The sequence below is a fragment of the Salmo salar genome, chromosome 04 (assembly GCF_965601325.2).
Source record: "Salmo salar chromosome 04, fSalSal1, whole genome shotgun sequence".
NCBI lineage: Eukaryota > Metazoa > Chordata > Actinopteri > Salmoniformes > Salmonidae > Salmo > Salmo salar.
This window is the reverse complement of record NC_138294.1, coordinates 93,234,847-93,256,606: the sequence shown is the minus strand read 5'-3', so window position 1 is coordinate 93,256,606 and position 21,760 is coordinate 93,234,847. Positions and strand designations below refer to the sequence as shown.

At 43.5% G+C, this 21,760-nt stretch overlaps 1 protein-coding gene across 1 annotated transcript; it reads right to left on the bottom strand.

Annotated features, from left to right (window-relative positions):
• Positions 1–4,428: 4,428 nt before the first annotated feature.
• Positions 4,429–10,431, bottom strand: LOC106604039 (UDP-glucuronosyltransferase 2C1). The gene is made up of 5 exons (XM_014198380.3): positions 10,310–10,431; positions 9,903–10,050; positions 7,728–7,892; positions 6,762–7,475; positions 4,429–6,645 (listed from the first exon to the last, which is right to left on the bottom strand). Exons 2-5 carry the CDS (start codon positions 10,038–10,040, stop codon positions 6,058–6,060), a joined length of 1,605 nt encoding a protein of 534 aa, XP_014053855.3. The 5' UTR covers positions 10,041–10,050; positions 10,310–10,431; the 3' UTR covers positions 4,429–6,057.
• Positions 10,432–21,760: the final 11,329 nt, after the last annotated feature.

Here is a 21,760-nt window from a genome sequence, read left to right as displayed (position 1 = left end):
GGATCTGTTGGTGCGGTATGAAAATTGGATTGGGTCTAGGGTTTCTGGGATGATGATGTTGATGTGAGCCATGACCAGCCTTTTAAAGCATTTCATGGCTACAGACGTGAGTGCTACGGGTCGTTACGCATTTAGGCAGGTTACCTTAGTGTTTTTGGGCACAGGGACTATGGTGGTCTCCTTGAAACATGTTGGTATTACAGACTCGGACAGGGAGAGGTTGAAATTGTCAGTGAAGACACTTGCCAGTTGGTCAGCATATGCTCGGAGTACATGTCCTGGTAACCCGGACTTGTGAATGTTGACCTGTTTGAAGGTCTTACTCACATCGGCTGCGGAGAGCGTGATCACACAGTCATCCGGAACAGCTGATGCCCTCATGCATGTTTCAGTGTTACTTGCCTCGAAGCGAGCATAGAAGTTATTTAGCTCACCTGGTAGGATTGTGTCACTGTGCAGCTCTCAGCTGTGCTTCCCATTGTCGTCTGTAATATTTTGCAAACCCTGCCACATGCAACGTGCGTCAGAGCCGGTGTGGTATGATTCGATCTTAGTCCTGTATTGACGCTTTGCCTGTATTGACGCTTTGCCTGTTTGATGGTTCGTCGGAGGGCATAGCAGGATTTCTTATAAGCTTCCGGGTTAGAGTCCCGCTCTTTGAAAGTTCCAGCTCTACCCTTTAGCTCAGTGCAAATGTTGCCTGTAATCCATTACTTCTGGTTGGGGCATGTGCTACTGTAGGCAAGTTAAGAAGACATACCTTCATGTGCTTCTGTAGGCAAGTTAAGAAGACATACCTTCATGTGCTTCTGTAGGCACGTTATGAAGACAAACCTTCATGTGCTTCTGTAGGCACGTTATGAAGACAAACCTTCATGTGCTTCTGTAGGCACGCTATGAAGACAAACCTTCATGTGCTTCTGTAGGCACGTTATGAAGACACACCTTCATGTGCTTCTGTAGGCATGTTATTCAGAAAGTATTCAAACACCTTTCTTTTTTCCAAACTTTGTTGTGTTACAAATTGGGATTAAAATAAGTTTAGTTGTCACTTTTGTCAAAGATCTACACAAAATTCTCTGTAATGTCAAAGTTAAAGAAAAATTCTAACATTGGTAAAAAAAAGTAATGAAAAGTGATTAGATACAGTAAGTATTCAACGCCCTGAGTCAATACATGTTAGAATCAACTTTCGCATCGATTACAACTGTGATTCTTCCTCGGTATGTCTCTAAGAGCTTTGCACACTTGGGTTGTACAAAATTTGCACATTATTCTTTTAAAAAATCCTTCAAACTCTTTCAAGTTGTTTGTTGATCATTGCTAGACAGCCATGTTCATTGCTAGACAGCCAAGTCTTGCCATCAATTTTCATGACGATTTATGTCAAAAATGTACCTAGGTGCAATCACGACACACAGGTTAAAATACCAAAACAAACTCAAAACAAACTCTGAACCAATTACAATAATTTTGGGACAGATCGAAAAGCATTAAGCCTTTATGGCAATTTAGCTAGCTAGCTTAAACTAACATTGAGTTGGGCCTCCCGGGTGGCGCAGTGGTCTAAGGCACTGCATCGCAGTGCTAGCTGTGCCACCAGAGATCCTGGGTTCGAGCCCAGGCTCTGTTGCAGTCGGCCGCAATCGGGGCCAGGGGTGCGCACTGGCCCGCGTCGCCGGGGGAGAGCTTGGCCGGCAGGGATATCCTTGTTTCATTGCGCACTAGAGACTCCTGTGGCTGGCCGGGCACAGTGCACGCTGACCAGGTCGCCAGGTGTACGGTGTTTCCTCTGACACATTGGTGCGGCTGGCTTCCGGGTTGTATCAAGTAGCAGTGTGGCTAGGTTGGGTTGTGTTTCGGATGGCTCTCGACCTTCGCCTCTCCCAAGTCCGTATGGGAGTTTCAGCGATGAGACAAGACTGTAATTACTACCAATGAAATTGGGGAGAAAAAAAGGGGTAAAAAATAAAATTAAAAAAAACATCGAGTTGTTATTTAACCTGAAATGCAGATGCTCGTTGGTGCTCCGCCAATTAATCCACACATAAAATGGTCAACCGAATCGTTTCTAGTCATCTCTCTTCCTTCCAGACCTATTCTTCTCTTGCAGCGCAATATTGCGATTGGCAACTTTCATAAATTAGGTGCATTACCGCGACTGACCTCGTTCGTCTTTCAGTCACCCACGTGGGTATAACCAATGAGGAGATGGCATGTGGGTACCTGCTTCTATAAACCAATGAGGAGAGGCAGGACTTGCAGCGCAATCTGCGTCAGAAATAGAACTGATAGAACTGACTTTAGCCCTTGGCAACGCAGATGCTCGTTGGCGTGCGCGAGCAGTGTGGGTGCAAAAATTTAATAACATAGATTTCAAAATGTATTTTGCACGTAACGCGAGCGGTGTGGTCAGGCTGTTAAAACTGTTTAAACTCAGTTTTTCACAATTCCTGACATTTAATCCTAGTAAAAATTCCCTGTCAGTTAGGATAATAGTAGAGAGAATTATTTATTTCAGCTTTTATATCTTTCATCACATTCCCAGTGGGTGAGAAGTTTACATACACTCAATTAGCATTTGGTAGCATTGCCTTTAAATTGTTTAACTTGGGTCAAATGTTTCAGGTAGCCTTCCTCATGCTTCCCACAATAAGTTGGGGGAATTTTGTCCCATTCCTCCTGGTGTAACTGAGTCAGGTTTGTAGGCCTCCTTGCTCGCACATTCTTTTTCAGTTTTGTCCACAAATGTTCTATGGGATTCTGATGGCCACTCTTTGTGATGGCCACTCCAATATCTTGACTTTGTTGTCCTTAAGCCATTTTGCCACAACTTTGGAAGTATGCTTGGGGTCATTTTCCATTTGGAAGACCCATTTGCGACCAAGCTTTAACTTCCTGACTAATGTCTTGAGATGTTGCTTCAATATATCCACATAATTTCACTTCCTCATGATGCCATCTATTTTGTGAAGTGCACCAGGCCCTCCTGCAGCAAAGCACCCCCACAACATGATGCTGCCACCCGCGTGCTTCACGGTTGGGATGGTGTTCTTCGGCTTGCAAGCCTCCCCCTTTTTCCTCCAAACATAACGATGGTCATTATGGCCAGACAGTTCTATTTTTGTTTCATCAGGCCAGAGGACATTGCTCCAAAAAGTACAATGGCAGTGGCTTCTTCCTTGCTGAGCGGCCTTTCAGGTTATGTCGATATAGGACTTGTTTTACTGTTGATATAGATACTTTGTACCTGTTTCCTCCAGCATCTTCATAAGGTTCTTTGCTGTTGATTTGCACTTTCCGCACCAAAGTATGCTCATCTCTAGGAGACAGAACGCATCTCCTTCCTGAGCGGCATGATGGCTGCGTGGTCCCATGGTGTTTGTACTTGCGTACTATTGTTTGTACAGATGAATGTGGTACCTTCAGGCGTTTGGAATTTGCTTCCAAGGATGTACCAGACTTGTGGAGGTCTACATTTTTTTTCTGAGGTCTTGGCTGATTTCTTTTGATTTTCCCATGATGTCAAGCAGAGAGGCACTGAGTTTGAAGGTAGGCCTTGAAATACATCCACAGATACACCTCCAATTGACTCAAATGATGTCAATTAGCCTATCAGAAGCTTCTAAAGCCATGATATCATTTTCTAGAATTTTCCAAGCTGTTTAAAGGCACCAGTCAACTTAGTGTATGTGATCTTCTGACCCACTGGAATTGTGATACAGTGATTTATAAGTGAAATAATCTGTCTGTAAACAATTGTTTGAAAAAGTACTTGTCATGCACAAAGTAGATGTCCTAATTGACTTGCCAAAACTATAGTTTGTTAACAAGAAATTTGTGGAGTGGTTGAAAAATGAGTTTTAATGACTCCAACCTAAGTGTATGTAAACTTCCGACTTCAACTGTAAGTCTGATGCCCTGTTAATGTCTGAAAGTGAACCCTCCCAACGTTAGCTATCGATATCGTTCTCCACTGTAGTGATTGTTGTAAATGTGACTGTATATTTGTGTTTCAGGTTATTGTCCTGCTGAAAGGTATATTCATCTCCCAGTGTCTGGTGGAAAGCAGACTGAACCAGGTTTTTCCTCAAGGATTTTGCCTAGCCCCATTCCCTTCCTTTTTAAAACTCCTTGTGTTTATCTTTATATCGTGGTAGTTTATCTTCATATCTAGGTATTATATCTAGGTAGTTTATCTTCATATCTAGGTATTATATCTAGGTAGTTTATCTTCATATCTAGGTATTATATCTAGGTAGTTTATCTTCATATCTATATAGTTTATCTAGGTAGTTTATCTTCATATCTAGGTATTATATCTAGGTAGTTTATCTTCATATCTATATAGTTTATCTAGGTAGTTTATCTATATAGTTTATTTACCTGTCACGGGTGTCATAGGGTGTAGACCAAAACGCAGCGGGAAAATGTCAAACTCATCTTTTTATTTAGTGAAGAAGGAAAACACAAACAACGTATACAAAAAAACAAACAAACTGGAAAGTCTCGTCAGGCATACAGCTAAACAAGAAACAATCTCCCACAAACCCCAAAACAAACATACTCATAATTATAGGACCTTCAATCAGAGGCAACGATAGACAGCTGCCTCCAACTGAAGGCCCCAACACCAATTAGCAAAACATAGAAATACAAACGACTAGACAGAACATAGAAATAAACTAACATAGAACGATAACCAAAATCCCCGGAATACATAAATCTAACACCCCTCTACATACACAACCACCCCGAACCATATCAAACAAATACCCCCTGCCACGTCCTGACCAAACTATAAGAACAAATAACCCCTTTACTGGTCAGGACGTGACATTTGTAGTGACTGAATGTATTGATACACCATCCAAAGTGTAATTAATAACTTCACCATACTCAAAGGGATATTCAATGTCTGCTTCTCTTTTTTTTACCCATCTACCAATAGGTGCCCTTCTTTGATAGGTATTGGGAAAACCTCCCTGGTCTTTGTGGTTGAATCTGTGTTTGAAATTCACAACTCGACTGAGGGACCTTACAGATAATTGTATGTGTGGGGGTACAGAGATGAGGTAGTCATTCAGAAGCCATGTTAAACACTATTATTGCACACATAGTGAATCCGTGAAACATATTATGTCATATTATGTGACTTGTTATGCACATTTGTACTCCTGAAGTTATTTAGGCTTGGTCAGGACGTTACAATACCCATAACATAATGTAAACACCACCATCCTTGAAAAATATAAGGAGTGGAACTCTGATGTGTTGGATTTGCTCCAAACAAAACACTTTGTTTTCGGACATTCAATTCTTTTGTCACATTTTTTTGCAGTTTCACTTCTCACTCTGTCATTTAGGTTAGTATTAGTAGTAGTAGTAGTAGTAACTTCAACGTTGTTGATCCATCTTCAGTTCTCTCTTATTAAAGCCATTAAACTCTGTTTTAACATTACCATTGGCCTCATGGTGAAATCCCTGAGTGATTTCCCTCCTCTCCAGCAACTGAGTTAAGAACGACACTTGTATCTTTGTCATGACTGGGTGTATTGATATAGGTGCCCTTCTTTGCTAGGCATTGGAAAATCTCCCTGGTCTTTGTGGTTGAATCTGTGTTTGAAATTCACTGCTCAACAGAGGGACGTTACTGATAATTGTATGTGTTGGGTACAGAGATAAGGCAGTCATAAAAAAATCATGTGAGTGAGTCCATTCAACTTATGTGACTTGTTAAGCACATTTTTACTCCTGAACATATTTAGGCCATAACAAAGTGGTTGAAAACTTATTGTCTCAAGACATTTCAGCTTATTGTTTGTTTTTTAATCAATTTAAAATTCAGGCTGTAATACATCAAAATGTGGAACAAGTCAAGGGAGGTGAATACTTTCTGAAGGCACTTTTGGTGTATGGAGAACTACATTAAGTTTAGGAAAATGGTTAGGGTTTAGCTAAAATGGTAGAACTGTCCCGTACGCAAAATATCCAGCTATATCCAGGTCTGCCCTGAGAACAGTCTTGATTTCCAGTAATGCGATTCTGCAACTGGTGTCAGTGTTGTTTGGTTTTGTTCCTATTCTTCCGGCAGGTTCTCCAGAGGATCCTGATCAGGAGCCCAGTAGAGAGCAAGACTCCTCCCCCGGCAGCCAGCAGCAGCAGCAGCACGTCCACAGAGTTGTAAGAGTACCAGGGCATCCTGTTGGCCGACGTACGGAGGTGAGACGCCCCCTTGTGTCGCATCACAAACTCCAACCAGAAGAGGGCCTTGTCCATGGGCTTGATGGGCTGGTCCCTGTGCAGGCGGGACAGCCTCTGCATGTTCTCCCTGTAGGGGGCGTGGGTGAGCACCTGGTTCAGAGCCTGCTGGAAATTGGGTCCGTTGAACATGGCCAGCTCCAGGATCTTGGCAGCGCCTCTCTCCTGCAGACGCAGAAGATTGTCATACTGGTCGAAGAACAGGGGTATCCCCAGCACTGGGGTGCCGTGGTAGATGGCCTCCTGGACCCCGTTGGTTCCTCCGTGGGCCACAAAGGCTCTGGTCTGGGGGTGACCCAGGAGGTCTTTCTGGGGCATCCAGTCCACCAGAAGGGTGTTGTTGCCCAGAGTGGAGGGCTTCTTGCCCCGGTGTCTCCAGATCACCTTAGATAGAAGATGAAGAAGACATTACTTTCTGTTTAAATAACCTCTCATTTACATCACTTACATTGCAGAGAGCTTTTCATATAAAAGCTAATAATCGGAAAAAATCAGGATACCTTCTGAGGCAGCTTGGAGAACACACTGGCAATCTGGTCTGTGATATCAACAGGAAGTGCATTGACAAGAGTCCCCAGAGACATGACGATCACCCCATGCTCCCCGGCACTCTGGACAAACTCCTCCAGCTCTGGAGGCAGGGGCTGGGCCGGCTTGCACTGGAACCCCCCCATGTAGACGACGTTGGGCATGGTGGGACGGGGGAAGTCAAACACAAAGTCAGACCTCATCAGCCAGATGTCAGCTTCCTGGATCAGGGAGATGATGTCACAGCCCCCTTCGAAGTACTTGGAGCAAATTGCGTCATAAATCGGCCCAACTACGAACCTCTGCTGATACACGATGATGCTGTAGTGTAGCATGTTTTGGACACGTTGGATGAAGGTCATCTTGTCATTGAACCCAGAACCTGTTACTGGGATGTAGGACAGGGGAGAGGGGGCGATGGCAAAATGGCCCTCCCCACTGGTGATCCAACGGGCGTTGAGCACCACAGGCAGTTTGAGATAGTGGGCCATCAGCATCCCTCCAGCGATGTTAGGGTCGGTGAGCATCATGTCATATTGAGCGTCCTGGAGACTCTTCATCAGCTCTTTGTCTTCGAATATGCGAGCCAGCATCTCGCAGCCAAGGGTGTGGGCTTCTTCTATCATGCTGAGGAACTCCTTGGTTAGTTGGAAGAACTTCAGCAAAGACATCCCCTCTCTCTGAGCCTGAATAAAGACATTAAACAGAGACTGAATGCCTCTTGAACAAAATAAATGGATGTCTGGCTGATGGTTGATTGGCTGGTTTGCTGGCTGGATAGATGGATCAACCAATCAACCAGTCATAAAGGCACGTCAAACCTTCATGTGCTTCTGTAGGCACGTTATGAAGCCATACCTTCAGGTACTTCTGTAGGCACGTTGCAAAGACATACCTTCAGGTCATCTGTACTTTACCTACGTTATGAAGACATATACCTTCAGTTGATTCTGTAGGAAGGTTTCAATGAAGCTGTATAAGTAATCTTTCTCCTTGATGGTGATAGAGGTGTATAGAGGTGACTCCTCGGTGATGTACCAGCTGGTAGAGGGTCTGACCACTTTTATGGTGTGGCCTCTGGCATGGAGCTCCTCGATCAGTACCTACACATTGGTGACGTTAGTAAGCTCACAAAGGGGGCTGGTATTATATCAGAGGCATGTTGTAGAGAGCTGTCAACAATGTGCCTTTTTAAAAGGTATTAATCCTTTAAAAAGGCATCAATCTAGGAAACATAAGAAAAACATTTGCATCAAAATCTTTCAGTTCAAGCTGGATATATCATGAGCTGGTCTTAATCCACCGCACCCGCCTAGGTCAGCCTTCCGCATCTGCGGTGGAAGTTGGCCGAGCTATAGCAGTGTTTGTCAGACCATGAGAGACATCCCGAAATTAGTCTTCTCACGAAAACGTCTGTAGGGTCTCAACGGTTTAATCTACAAACTAATATGACCTCTCTATGGAAAGATGACTCTCACAAACACGACGGTGTTCTCTGTTGTGTCCAACGAGTCCAAGAAGTGTCACGGGACTCGTCTGAAGCTAACCCATACAAGCGAATGGAAGTATGAAGGTAATTTTGTGCCATCAAAAATAAGGGATTAAATATGCGTCCAAAAAAACGAACATAAGATATAAGACAGACACTTCAAAACCTTTTGTTTTTTGCTGTCTTTTTTTCCAATGTCATTCAATGCATTTCTATGGGCTATAGTAGTAAAGACCATATTCAATATTTTATCAAATCATTTTTTTATATATTTTTTTATACCTAAAGGGGTCCTCTAATTCAACATCAATTAGCTAAATGATCCACAGTATGACCATCTTAAAACAATTCCATATGTTAGCACAGTATACACAGTAGTCTCATTGAGATGCAGGGTTCTTCAATTCTGGTCCTGGAGGGCTGAAACCCACTTTGGTGGTTGTGGTGAGATGTGGCCTGATTAATATAGTTGAAATCATTCATTTGAAATCGCAAAACTTGTGCAGCACACCATACGGTAAATGCCCACTGGCAGAGGTGGCTTTAGTACTGAAAATCCGTACTTAAGTAAAAGTACTGTTACTTAAATTGTAATTTGCTCAAGTAAAAGTAAGAAACTACTCAAGTAAAAGTAAAAAAATATCCGGTCAGAAAAATACTTCAGTACTAGTTACACATTTAGTTTGGTAATTTTTTACACCTTATGGTATACTGTGTGCAAACAAAAACAGATTGATTTGACAGAAAAACATTAAAAACTATTCATAACTTGGTATTTGTAGCAAAATGCAAGGTAATGTAATGTAGTAACCAAAAAAGTGTTAAACAAAGGGTAGCTACTTAGAAGAATCTAAAAGCTAATTTTGATTTCTTTAACACTTTTTTGGTTACTACATGATTCCATATGTGTTATTTAATAGTTTTGATGTCTTCACTATTATTCTACAATGTAGAAAATAGTAAAAATAAAGAAAAACCTTTGAATGAGTAGGTGTGTCCAATCTTTTGACTGGTACTGTATGTGTGTGTGTGTATATATATATATATATATATATATATATATAGATATAGATATAGATATATATATTCTGTCAACCTACATACATAATATATAATAATATAAACCTATGTAACTGGAGTGATTTGGTAAAACGTAACTAAGTAAACAGTAAGTTGCAGTTCTTGACACACTCAAACAAGTGCGCCTGGCACCTACTGCCATACCCTGTTCAAGGGCACTTAAAAATGTTTTCTTACACTTTCACCCTCTGAATGGCACACATACACAATCCATGTCTCAATTGTCTCAAGGTTTAAAAATCCTTCTTTAACCTGTCTCCTCCCCTACACTGATTGAAGTGGATTTAACAGGTGACTTCAATAAGGAATCATATCTTTCACCTGGATTCACCTTGTCAGTCTATATCACGGAAAGAGCAGGTGTTCCTAATGTTTTGTTCACTCAGGGTATAATACGTCAAGACACAACTATGGAAAATTCTATTAGCTTTCCAAAAATTCCCAGATTTTTCAGAAATCCTGATTGGATTCCCGAAATCAGAAGGGAATAGTCAGCAGGAAATCTTGGTAAAGTTAACAGAATGCTAGATACAACATTGAGCACCTTCATGTTGACCCAGTGGCTTCCATCGACAGGAAAGACCAGGACTTTTCCTCCATGGCAGGACGGTGCAGGAAGGAGAAGGAGAAATGACACCAGACTTAAAAACGAGAGGTTTCCCCAGGGAGAGCTGGAATGCATTGTGTCTAAACTGAAAGGAAAAAGATGACAAAAGTCACTTGTTTTCAACTAGTCACCTCACGTAAAATACTTCATTGACCTGAAAGCCTATCAAGTCTTGCACTCATGCGACGTATAGTTAAATAAAAGCTAATTAAGCTTCACCATTATGTTATCTACCTGTGTCAATAAGTTAGAGTGTATTGTCTGCACGGCTTAATAACACTATTACATAACAACAAACTACTTGAGTGTAGGTGAATAAGAACATGCATTAAGAGTTGTCTTACCGGTACTATAGACTCCACACAGCACTAACAACACTCTGCAGGGGACTGCAAACGGTTACATATCGGCTGTTCAATACTTTGAACTTTTGAAGGTTCATACTCCTCCTGATAGTACAAAAGTCCTGCTATAGCCCAGGTAGATGATTTACAAACAGATAGTAATGCCTCACAAATTGCACTAGTTTTGTCCAGGGTCCTCAGGGCTCTGGTCAACAAAGTAGACTATTGTAGGGATTAGGATGCCATTTGGGATTCAACCACTACTTAGGCAATAACACTAGTGAGTTCAGGTAAAACACACCTGTCACATAACTAACCTTTCACCCAATTTAAGTGCCTACTTATCATTGATACAATCATTACCATATACGATTGTGGACCTCTCTAGTCTGACTCCAGGTAGTAGTTATGTACACTGCCTTCAGAAAGTATTCACTTGAATTTTTAAAACATTTTGTTGTGTTACAGTCTGATTTTAACATGGATTGAATTGATATGCTTGTGTCTGGTTTACACACAATATTCCATAATGTCAAAGTGGAATTCTGTTTTTCAGATTTTTTTTCTCTCCAAATGAATAAAAAATGTAAACCTGAGCTTGGGTCAAAAAGTATTCAACCCCTTTATTATGTCAAGCCTAAACAGGTTCAGGAATAAAAATGTGTTAAACAAATCACATAATAAGATGATAATAATGGTTAACATGATTTTAACATGGATTTTATTGAGATGTTTGTGTCTCTGGTTTACACACCCATAATGTCAAAGTGGAATTCAGTTTTTAGAAGAAAAAAAATGGAATGCTGAAATGTCTTGAGTCAAAAAGTATTCAACCCCTTTGTTATAGCAAGACTAAACAAGTTCAGGAGTACAAATGTGTTAAAGAAGTCACATAATTAGTTGCATGGACTTATTCTCTGTACAATATTAATGTTTTTTTAATGACTACCTCATCTCTGTACCCAGTGGCTCAACTTTGGTTTTAGACGTAAGGGGGACTTGAAGGGGTGTCCACATATATAAAAAAAATAGTGTATATGTACATATCTGGCTCGTACCCATTGACTTGGTACTGGTACCATTTGTGTATTGCCAAGTTATCGTTACTCATTGTGTATTTTGTTTGTGTGTGTGCGTGTACTTGCATGTGCAGGGGTGCCTGTGTGTGTATGCGCGTGTGTGTGTGTGTTTTTAGTATGATGACAGTATCTTTCTGTGAGCAGGTTCGTACAAGAGGTAAATTCTAGGCGTCAAACAGTGTTTCTCAACTAATCTCTCTCCCTCCTTCAGCTGACATAAAGGGGCTGTTGAAAGGAAAAACAAACACTCAGGGAGAAAAGAAACAATGAAGTGGAACTCCCCTTCCTCTACCTAGGGCAAGGCTCTCACTCACTCTCACTTTTCTACTGTGATGGAAACACTCTCAGGGTTGTACTGATATTGGGACAAAATCAGATTTTCCATTGATCCCCCAATGAAATATGTTTTTACAGAAGCTGATGCAAAAATAGAGAGAGAGAGAGGAAGAGAGAGAGAGAGAGAGAGAGAGAGAGAGAGAGGGAGGGAGATAAATGGGGGATTAAAACAGCCTCTCCCTTGCCCTAGGTGACTGTGCAGGAAAGGGAGCAGCCTCACACAAGCCTAAGATCACAATGTGCAATGCCAAGTGTCAGCTGGAGTTTTGTAAAGCTCGCCGCCATTGGACTCTGGAGCAGTTTCTCAACAAAGCATCCTTCACTCAAATGTATTTATATAGCCCTTCTTACATCAGCTGATATCTCAAAGTGCTGTACAGAAACCCAGCCTAAAACCCCAAACAGCAAGCAATGCAGGTGTAGAAGCACGGTGGCTAGGAAAAACTCCCTAGAAAGGCCAAAACCTAGGAAGAAACCTAGAGAGGAACCAGGCTCTGAGGGGTGGCCAGTCCCCTTCTGGCTGTGCCGGGTGGAGATAACAGAACATGACCAAGATGTTCAAATGTTCATAAATGACCAGCATGGTGAAATAATAATAATCACAGTTGTCGAGAGTGCAACAACTCAGCACCTCAGGAGTAAATGTCAGTTGGCTTTTCATAGCCGATCATTGAGAGTATCTCTACCGCTCCTGCTGTCTCCAGAGAGTTAAAAACGGCAGGTCTGGGACAGGTAGCACGTCCGGTGAACAGGTCAGGGTTCCATAGCCGCAGGCAGAACAGTTGAGACTGAAGCAGCAGCACGGCCAGGTGGACTGGGGACAGCAAGGAGTCATCATGTCAGGTAGTCCTGAGGCATGGTCCTAGGGCTCAGGTCCTCCAAGAAAGAAAGAGAATGAGAGAATTAGAGAGAGCATATTTAAATTCACACAGGACACCGGATAAGACAAGAGAAATACTCCAGATGTAACAGACTGACCCTAGCCCCCCGACACAAACTACTGCAGCATAAATACTGGAGGCTGAGGCAGGAGGGGTCAGGAGACACTGTGGCCCCATCCGACAATACCCCCGGACAGGGCCAAACAGGAAGGATATAACCCCACCCACTTTACCAAAGCACAGCCCCCACACCACTAGAGGGATATCTTCAACCACCAACTTACCATCCTAAGACAAGGCCGAGTATTGCCCACAAAGATCTGCGCCACGGCACAACCCAAGGGGGGCGCCAACCCAGACAGGAAGACCACGTCAGTGACTCAACCCACTCAAGTGACGCACCCCTCCTAGGGACGGCATGGAAGAACACCAATAAGCCAATGACTCAGCCCCTGTAATAGGGTTAGAGGCAGAGAGTCCCAGTGGAGAGATGGGAACCGGCCAGGCAGAGACAGCAAGGGCGGTTCGTTGCTCCAGCCTTTCCGTTCACCTTCACACCCCTGGGCCAGACTACACTTAATCATAGGACCTACTGAAGAGATGTGTCTTCAGTAAAGACTTAAAGGTTGAGACTGAGTCTGCATCTCTCACATGGGTAGGCAGACCATTCCATAAAAATGGAGCTCTATAGGAGAAAGCCCTGCCTCCAGCTGTTTGCTTAGAAATTCTATGGACAATTAGGAGGCCTGCGTCTTGTGACCGTAGCGTACATGTAGGTATGTACGGCAGGACCAAATCGGAAAGATATGTAGGAGCAAGCCCATGTAATGCTTTGTAGGTGTCACCCATTGAGCATGTTCGGGATGCTCTGGATCGACGTGTACAACAGCGTGTTCTAGATCCCTCCAATATCCAGCAACTTCTAACAGCCATTGATGAGGAGTGGGACAACATTCCACATGCCACAATCAACAGCCTGATCAAATCTATGTGAAGGAGATGTGTTGTGCTGCATGAGGCAAGTGGTGGTCACACCAGATACTGACTGGTTCTGACCCACGCCCCTAACTTCTTTTTTTTTAAGGTATCTGTGACCAAATGCACATATCTATTCCCAATCATTTGAAATCCATAGATTAGCGCATAATTTATTTATTTCAATTGACTGATTTCCTTATATGAAATGTAACTCAGTAAAATCTTTGATATTGTTTCATGTTGCGTTTATATTTTTTGTTCAGTATAAATAAAATCAGTACTTACTAAGCTAACAACAACAAAAAAGTTAATTTGATCAATAAAAATATTTACAAGAGTTCTCTGGCTAGGCAACTTCACATCGCCATGGCAACCATGGAACTCAGGATGACAACATATGTATGCAGTGAAGAAAACATAACCTTTATGTGATTACCTCAGCTATATTCGTTCTCAGCTGAATTACAGTGTATAGACACAAAGGAAATCCTCCCTCTGAGTGGAGGAAGGATTGTGGTAGCAGACGGCTAATTCCCGGTCAGTTAGCCGCACATCTGTCAGCCAAACGCGGACAGGTCCGTAGCGTCAACAAATGCATCTCACCATCTCTGACATCCTGCCTGCTTCTCCCAATCGTCATTTGACTTAGTAGATGTAGTCATTCCTCCAACAACGTGGGTAATGCTACTGCAGCAGACAGGTCATTTCGATGGAGAATTATCATACTTCTCCAGAAGGGACAGTCGGGCATCGCTGGGCAGATGGCTGGGCGGATGGCTGGGTAGGCTGGGGGACTGGCTCACTGTGGCGACCCGTGGTAGGAGACCCTCTGATAGGGATATGGAGAGCCTTGCTGGTGGAGAACGCGGAGGGCCTCCTCCATGGCCGTAGCCAGTTGCGCCAGCTGGTTGTGGTGTTGGTGGAGTAGACCGTCTGGAAGATGGTTTTATCCTCTGTTGCTTCCATATTGCGAGGTAGTATCCTGTAACGTAATTTGCCGAGAGTCAGGAAGTGAGGTAGTATTCTGTAAGGTAATACGCCGGGAGTCAGGAAGTGAGGTAGTATTCTGTAAGGTAATACGCCGGGAGTCAGGAAGTGAGGTAGTATTCTGTAACGTAATACGCCGGGAGTCAGGAAGTGAGGTAGTATTCTGTAACGTAATACGCCGGGAGTCAGGAAGTGAGGTAGTATTCTGTAACGTAATATGCGGGAGTCAGGAAGTGAGGTAGTATTCTGTAACGTAATACGCCGGGAGTCAGGAAGTGAGGTAGTATTCTGTAACGTAATACGCCGGGAGTCAGGAAGTGAGGTAGTATTCTGTAACGTAATACGCCGGGAGTCAGGAAGTGAGGTAGTATTCTGTAACGTAATACGCCGGGAGTCAGGAAGTGAGGTAGTATTCTGTAACGTAATACGCCGGGAGTCAGGAAGCAGGTGCAGAATGTGAGTTTAACAATGAAACGATACAAAAGAACATAACATGAGAAACTTACTGAACGTAAAAGAAAACAATACTAACTAGTGAGGGCTAAATAAAGGGGGAGTAATCAAGAAGATAAAATGGGGATCAGGTGTAAATACAGAGCAGGTGTAATGATGGAGCAGGTGTAATGATGGAGCAGGTGTAATGATGGAGCAGGAATAATGATGGAGCAGGTGTAATGATGGAGCAGGTGTAATGATGGAGCAGGAATAATGATGGAGCAGGAATAATGATGGAGCAGGAATAATGATGGAGCAGGTGTAATGATGGAGCAGGTGTAATGATGGAGCAGGAATAATGATGGAGCAGGAATAATGATGGAGCAGGTGTAATGATGGAGCAGGTGTAATGATGGAGCAGGTGTAATGATGGAGCAGGAATAATGATGGAGCAGGAATAATGATGGAGCAGGAATAATGATGGAGCAGGTGTAATGATGGAGCAGGTGTAATGATGGAGCAGGTGTAATGATGGAGCAGGTGTAATGATGGAGCAGGTGTGTGTAATGATGGAGCAGGTGTGTGTAACGATGGAGCAGGTGTGTGTAACGATGGAGCTGGTGTGTGTAATGATGGAGCTGGTGTGTGTAATGATGGAGCAGGTGTGTGTAACGATGGAGCTGGTGTGTGTAACGATGGAGCTGGTGGGGGAAGGAGCGGGAGAAGGCATGACTACTAGTCACCATCTAATGATCTGTCATGGCAGGTCTACTAGTCACCATCTAATGATCTGTCATGGCAGGTCTACTAGTCACCATCTAATGATCTGTCATGGCAGGTCTACTAGTCACCATCTAATGATCTGTCATGGCAGGTCTACTAGTCACCTCACCATCTAATGATCTGTCATCTCCATTAAGTAGTCAGTCAAGGCTCAGAACGTAAACCAGCTGGTGGTATAACCACGGATAACCACGGAGTTGGCTAACATAAGACGACTTTTGAGTGCATCAATCCCTCTGTCCAGGACTCTGTCCAGGACTCTGTCCAGGACTCTGTCCAGGACTCTGTCCAGGACTCTGTCCAGGAGTGTTGGAGTGACCATATTACCTCCACACCGGCAGTCAAGAGTCATGACCGTAGTAAAATTCCACGTGACTCCGTAATCTCCTTTTAAGAACTCTGGACATGCTTTGGTAGTACTCAACTTGCTAACGATCATCAGGTCCTAATGGTCTGGTATTCAGGGCTCTACTGTCCCTCCGTCAGGTCCTAATGGCCTGGTACTCAGGGCTCTATTGTCCCTCCATCAGGTCCTAATGGTCTGGTATTCAGGGCTCTATTGTCCCTCCATCAGGTCCTAATGGCCTGGTACTCAGGGCTCTATTGTCCCTCCATCAGGTCCTAATGGCCTGGTACTCAGGGCTCTACTGTCCCTCCATCAGGTCCTAATGGCCTGGTACTCAGGGCTCTATTGTCCCTCCATCAGGTCCTAATGGTCTGGTATTCAGGGCTCTATTGTCCCTCCATCAGGTCCTAATGGCCTGGTACTCAGGGCTCTATTGTCCCTCCATCAGGTCCTAATGGCCTGGTACTCAGGGCTCTATTGTCCCTCTTACCACTATGACATCAATGCAAATACAATCTAAAATCACATCAAACACTGATCATCAAAACAGTATCATGCTTTTAAAACTCACCTCACTGTGATGATCAATTGGAAGAAAGAAGTTCACCAGCAGGTTGAAACAGTGGGAAACATGGTCGTTGTGGATGTTGTTTCAAAGCCCAATACAATGAAATGGACAGCGCTTTCTAAGGTGATGATTAAAATGCATATTAGCGCTTACGCATATGAGCCCAAACCCCCCCCCCCAAAAAACAGAATTAAAATTATGGTTCTGCCCGTTATACAAACACATAGCCTACCAAATATTAAGCATGGCAGAAAAAAAACATTAAACAACTGATTTAAGATGTATTTGGTACATAAATGTTCTAGCCTATACTCCAAAATTAAACAAATTTGAGTAAATCGGCTTTGATTGTGGATTGTATTATTATGCATACTGGGTGGACTGGCTAGGTCATGCTGTTCTCCCAAATGTATAGCCATGAGTATGGGAGAGAACCTACGGGCCTAGGCCAGTGTTACACAAACTCGGTCCTCCAGACCTCAAAGGGGTGCACATTTTTGGGGGTTTTTGACCCCTAGCACTACACAGCTGATTTAAATAATCAACTCATTATCATCATCAAGCTTTGATCATTTGAATCAGCTGTGTAGTGTTAGGGGGGAAAACAGGCTTACAGGTAACCTACAACTAAAGTGAATTAGATTGTGAATAGTATAGAAATAGGGATTTTGTATATATTTTCAGAATGAATTGGGTGACACATTACCTTTAGCTATACAGAATATCTCACCAGCATGCGTTTCCATCTCCTCCTCTCTCTCTCTCTCTATTATTTTCTTGAGCGTGCAGAGGGGCTGTCAACAGTTTAATGAATTATGTTTTGTTGCGAAAACATTCTCCAAATGAAGTTCTGGGTGGCTGCAGGAACAGGGTAGGAGAGCCCATGGCATAGAGAGTACTGGGTAGCTGCAGGAACAGGGTAGGAGAGCCCATGAAATACAGAGTACTGGGTAGCTACAGGAACAGGGTAGGAGGAGCCCGTGAAATACAGAGTACTGGGTAGCTACAGGAACAGGGTAGGAGAGCCCATGGCATACAGAGTACTGGGTAACTGCAGGAACAGGGTAGGAGAGCCCATGGCATACAGAGTACTGGGTAGCTGCAGGAACAGGGTAGGAGAGACCACGGCATACAGAGTACTGGGTAGCTACAGGAACAGGGTAGGAGAGACCATGGCATACAGAGTACTGGGTAGCTACAGGAACAGGGTAGTAGTGAACACGGCATACAGAGTACTGGGGCACGGAACAGGGTAGGAGAGCCCACGGCATACAGAGTACTGGGTGGCTACAGTAACAGGGTAGGAGAGACCACGGCATACAGAGTACTGGGTAGCTACAGTAACAGGGTAGGAGAGCCCATACAGAGTACTGGGTAGCTACAGGAACAGGGTAGGAGAGAGACCATGGCATACAGAGTACTGGGTAGATACAGGAACAGGGTAGGAGAACCCATACAGAGTACTGGGTAGAATATCACCAGTTGTGCAGCAATAGCAATGTGTGGAGTAACACGTGTTCTTAGTTATTTCAGCTGCTGATATTAAAGCACAGCTCCACTATAAAACCGATGTAGTCTACCAGGCATCATTGAAAAACAGACCGTGGGAAAGCCAGTGGGCCGACCGTGGGAAAGCCAGTGGGCCGACCGTGGGAAAGCCAGTGGGCCGACCGTGGGAAAGCCAGTGTCCTCCATTAGCTATTTGAGTGAGTACAGATTGGCTTTTCCCCCACCCTAGTTCCTGTTCATAATGGGCCATTTTTCATCTAATATATTAGTAAAATGTTACGTACGCCTCCTGGTGGAGGGAATGTAATACCCTGCTACATCTCAACTCCCCGTGGAGGGAAAAACATATGCGATTGTAGGTGCAGGGCGAAGGACAACAAAGCTGAGAAAAGTTATCGTTTACAGGGAATTTATTTCCTTCCACACGGTAAAGTGCGGAAAAGTGTCTGAACAGAACCAAATTAAAGAAAGTAAAAGTTAAGAGCCCCCTCTCCTACCCAATCTTAGCACCACCTGGCACACTAACCAAAATACAGGGGGTGGTCTGCCCAGGACTTACCTAGTGTGCATACAGTAAATACTACGGGTATATGTTTGCCCGCAGGCCTCTTGCCTAAACACTCCCAAGGTCCCTCCCCCGGGAACAAATGAAACAGAATAATTGACCAAACTTAGTGAACAATTTAAATAAGCCCCAAAAAAAAAAAACACAAATTCACACGGCGTACACATACCTCTGCAGGAGCAGCTACAAAAAAAAAAAAAACAACTTTACAACAACACTTTCTGACCAACAACCAACACACAAAGAAAGGAACACCGGCTTTTCAAGCTGCAGAAGGAGTCGGTAATTGATGAGCCAGCTGTTTCCCCTGACGAGAGGGCGGGGTCAGAGCTCCAATCTGCAATGGGGCCGACCAATCAGCTGCTTGAAATCCAGGAAGCCATCCTGAAATACACACACAAACCCACAACAACACAGAAACTGGGGAACGTAACAGTAAAGATAATATTAAATTGATTTATTAGACGTTTTAAATGTAGATCTTCCAAAAGGCGTCAGCGGTTTGAATGCTGTTTTTATTTGTGGCGGACTGAAGATGATAAACTTGTTTATTTTAATTAATTGTAAATTACCGTGAGAATGGCAGTCTTTTGCATGACAATAACCAGCTGACAATTTCATGATCACCACAGTTGTAACTCTGCCCATCTTTTTTTTTATCACTCCCTCATCCCTCTGTTTCTGTTTCCTGTTGCGTCTGGAATGGATTGTACTAGTCAGAGACGTCAAACTCACATTTTAAAAGGTCAAGGGTTAACCTCTATGGGCTAGGTGGGACGCTTGCGTCCCACCTACGTAACAGCCACTGGCAGCCTGTGGCGCGATTTTCAAAACCGTAAAAATCCTATTACTTCAATTTCTCAAACAGATGACTATTTTACAGCTATTTAAAGACAAGACTCTCGTTAATCTAACCACCCTGTCCGATTTCAAAAAGGCTTTACAACGAAAGCAAAACATTAGATTATGTCAGCAGAGTACCAAGCCAGAAATAATCAGACACCCATTTTTCAAGCCAGCATATAATGTCACCAAAACCCAGAAGACAGCTAAATGCAGCACTCACCTTTGATGATCTTCATCAGATGACAACCCTAGGACATTATGTTATACAATACATGCATGTTTTGTTCAATCAAGTTCATATTTATATCAAAAACCAGCTTTTTACATTAGCATGTGACGTTCAGAACTAGCATACCCCCGCAAACTTCCGGGGAATTCGCTAACATTTTACTAAATTACTCACGATAAACGTTCACAAAAAGCATAACAATTATTTTAAGAATTATAGATACAGACCTCCTCTATGCACTCGATATGTCCGATTTTAAAATAGCTTTTTGGTGAAAGCACATTTTGCAATATTCTAAGTACATAGCCCAGGCATCACGGGCTCGCTATTTAGACACCTGGCAAGTTTAGCACTCACCATAATCATATTTACTATTATAAAAGTTTGATTACCTTTTGTTGTCTTCGTCAGAATGCACACCCAGGACTGCTACTTCAATAACAAATGTTGGTTTGGTCCAAAATAATCCATCGTTATATCCGAATAGCGGCGTTTTGTTCGTGCGTTCCAGACACTATCCGAAATAGTAAAGAAGTGTCGCGCACATGGCGCAATTCGTGACAATAAAATTCTAAGTATTCCATTACCGTACTTCGAAGCATGTCAACCGCTGTTTAAATTCAATTTTTACGCCATTTTTCTCGTAGAAAAGCGATAATATTCCGACAGGGAATCTCCTTTTCGGCAAACAGAGGAAAAAATCCCAAAGGCGGGGGCGGTCGGGTCACGAGCATAAGCCCAGTGTCCCTTGATCGGCCACTTGAGAAAGGCGATAATGTGTTTCAGCCTGGGGCTGGAATGACGACATTCTGTTTTTTCCCGGGCTCTGAGCGCCTATGGACGACGTGGGAAGTGTCACGTTAGAGCAGAGATCCTTAGTAAATGATAGAGATGGAAAAGAAGTTCAAGAAATGGTCAGACAGGCCACTTCCTGTAAAGGAATCTCTCAGGTTTTGACCTGCCATTTGAGTTCTGTTATACTCACAGACACCATTCAAACAGTTTTAGAAATTTTAGGGTGTTTTCTATCCATATGTAATAAGTATATGCATATTCTAGTTACTGGGTAGGAGTGGTAACCAGATTAAATCGGGTATGTTTTTTATCCAGCCGTGTCAATACTGCCCCCTAGCCCTAACAGGTTTTAAGGGGTCGTGTCACATACATATCATCACATGATGGATTTTGTATTCCCTTGTAAATATGAACCTTTTCTACCCTGAGGGGTAAACACTAACACAGCCTTTTATGAAAAGGCTGTGTTAGGGACAATGCAAATAGTCCGGGTTGCCATTTGATTAGCTTTTCATGAGTCTTATGGCTTAGGGGATGGAAGCTGTCCAGAAGTCTCCTGGATCAAGACTTGGAACTCCGGTACCGCTTGCCGTGCGGTAGCAGAGAGAACAGTCCACAACCAGGGTGGCTGGAGTCCTTGACAATTCCTAGGGCCTTCCTCTGACACTGCCTGGTGTAGAGGTCCTGGATGGCAGGAAGCTTGGCCCTGGTGATGTACTGGGCCGTTCGCACTACCCTCTGTAGTGCCTTGCGGTTGGGGGCCGAGCAGTTGCCATACCAGGCAGTGATGCAACCCGTCAGGATGCTCTCGATGGTGCAGCTGTAGAACCTTTTGAGGATCCGAGGACCCATGCCAAATCTCTTCAGTCTTCTGAGGGGGAATAGGTTTTGTCGTGCCCTCTTCACGACTGTCTTGGTGTGCGTCGACCATGATAGTTTGTTGGTGATGTGGACACCAAGGAACTTGAAACTCTCAATCTGTTCCACTACAGCCCTGTTGGTGTGAATGGGGGCGTGCTCAGTCCTCCTTTTCCTGTAGTTCCCGATCATCTCATTTGTCTGGTCAAGTTGAGGGAGAGGTTGTTATTCTGGCACCACACAGTCAGGTCTCTGA

What these genes read in the sequence shown, in the direction of transcription:
- LOC106604039 (XM_014198380.3), bottom strand. Translation starts at nt 10,040, where the DNA reads ATGCATTCCAGCTCTCCCTGGGGAAACCTCTCGTTTTTAAGTCTGGTG. An exon ending in GCCACTGGGTCAACATGAAG is followed by an intron (nt 7,893 to 9,902) that starts GTGCTCAATGTT and finishes ACCAATGTGTAG; the next exon opens with GTACTGATCGAGGAGCTCCA. An exon ending in TCCTACAGAATCAACTGAAG is followed by an intron (nt 7,476 to 7,727) that starts GTATATGTCTTC and finishes GTCTTTATTCAG; the next exon opens with GCTCAGAGAGAGGGGATGTC.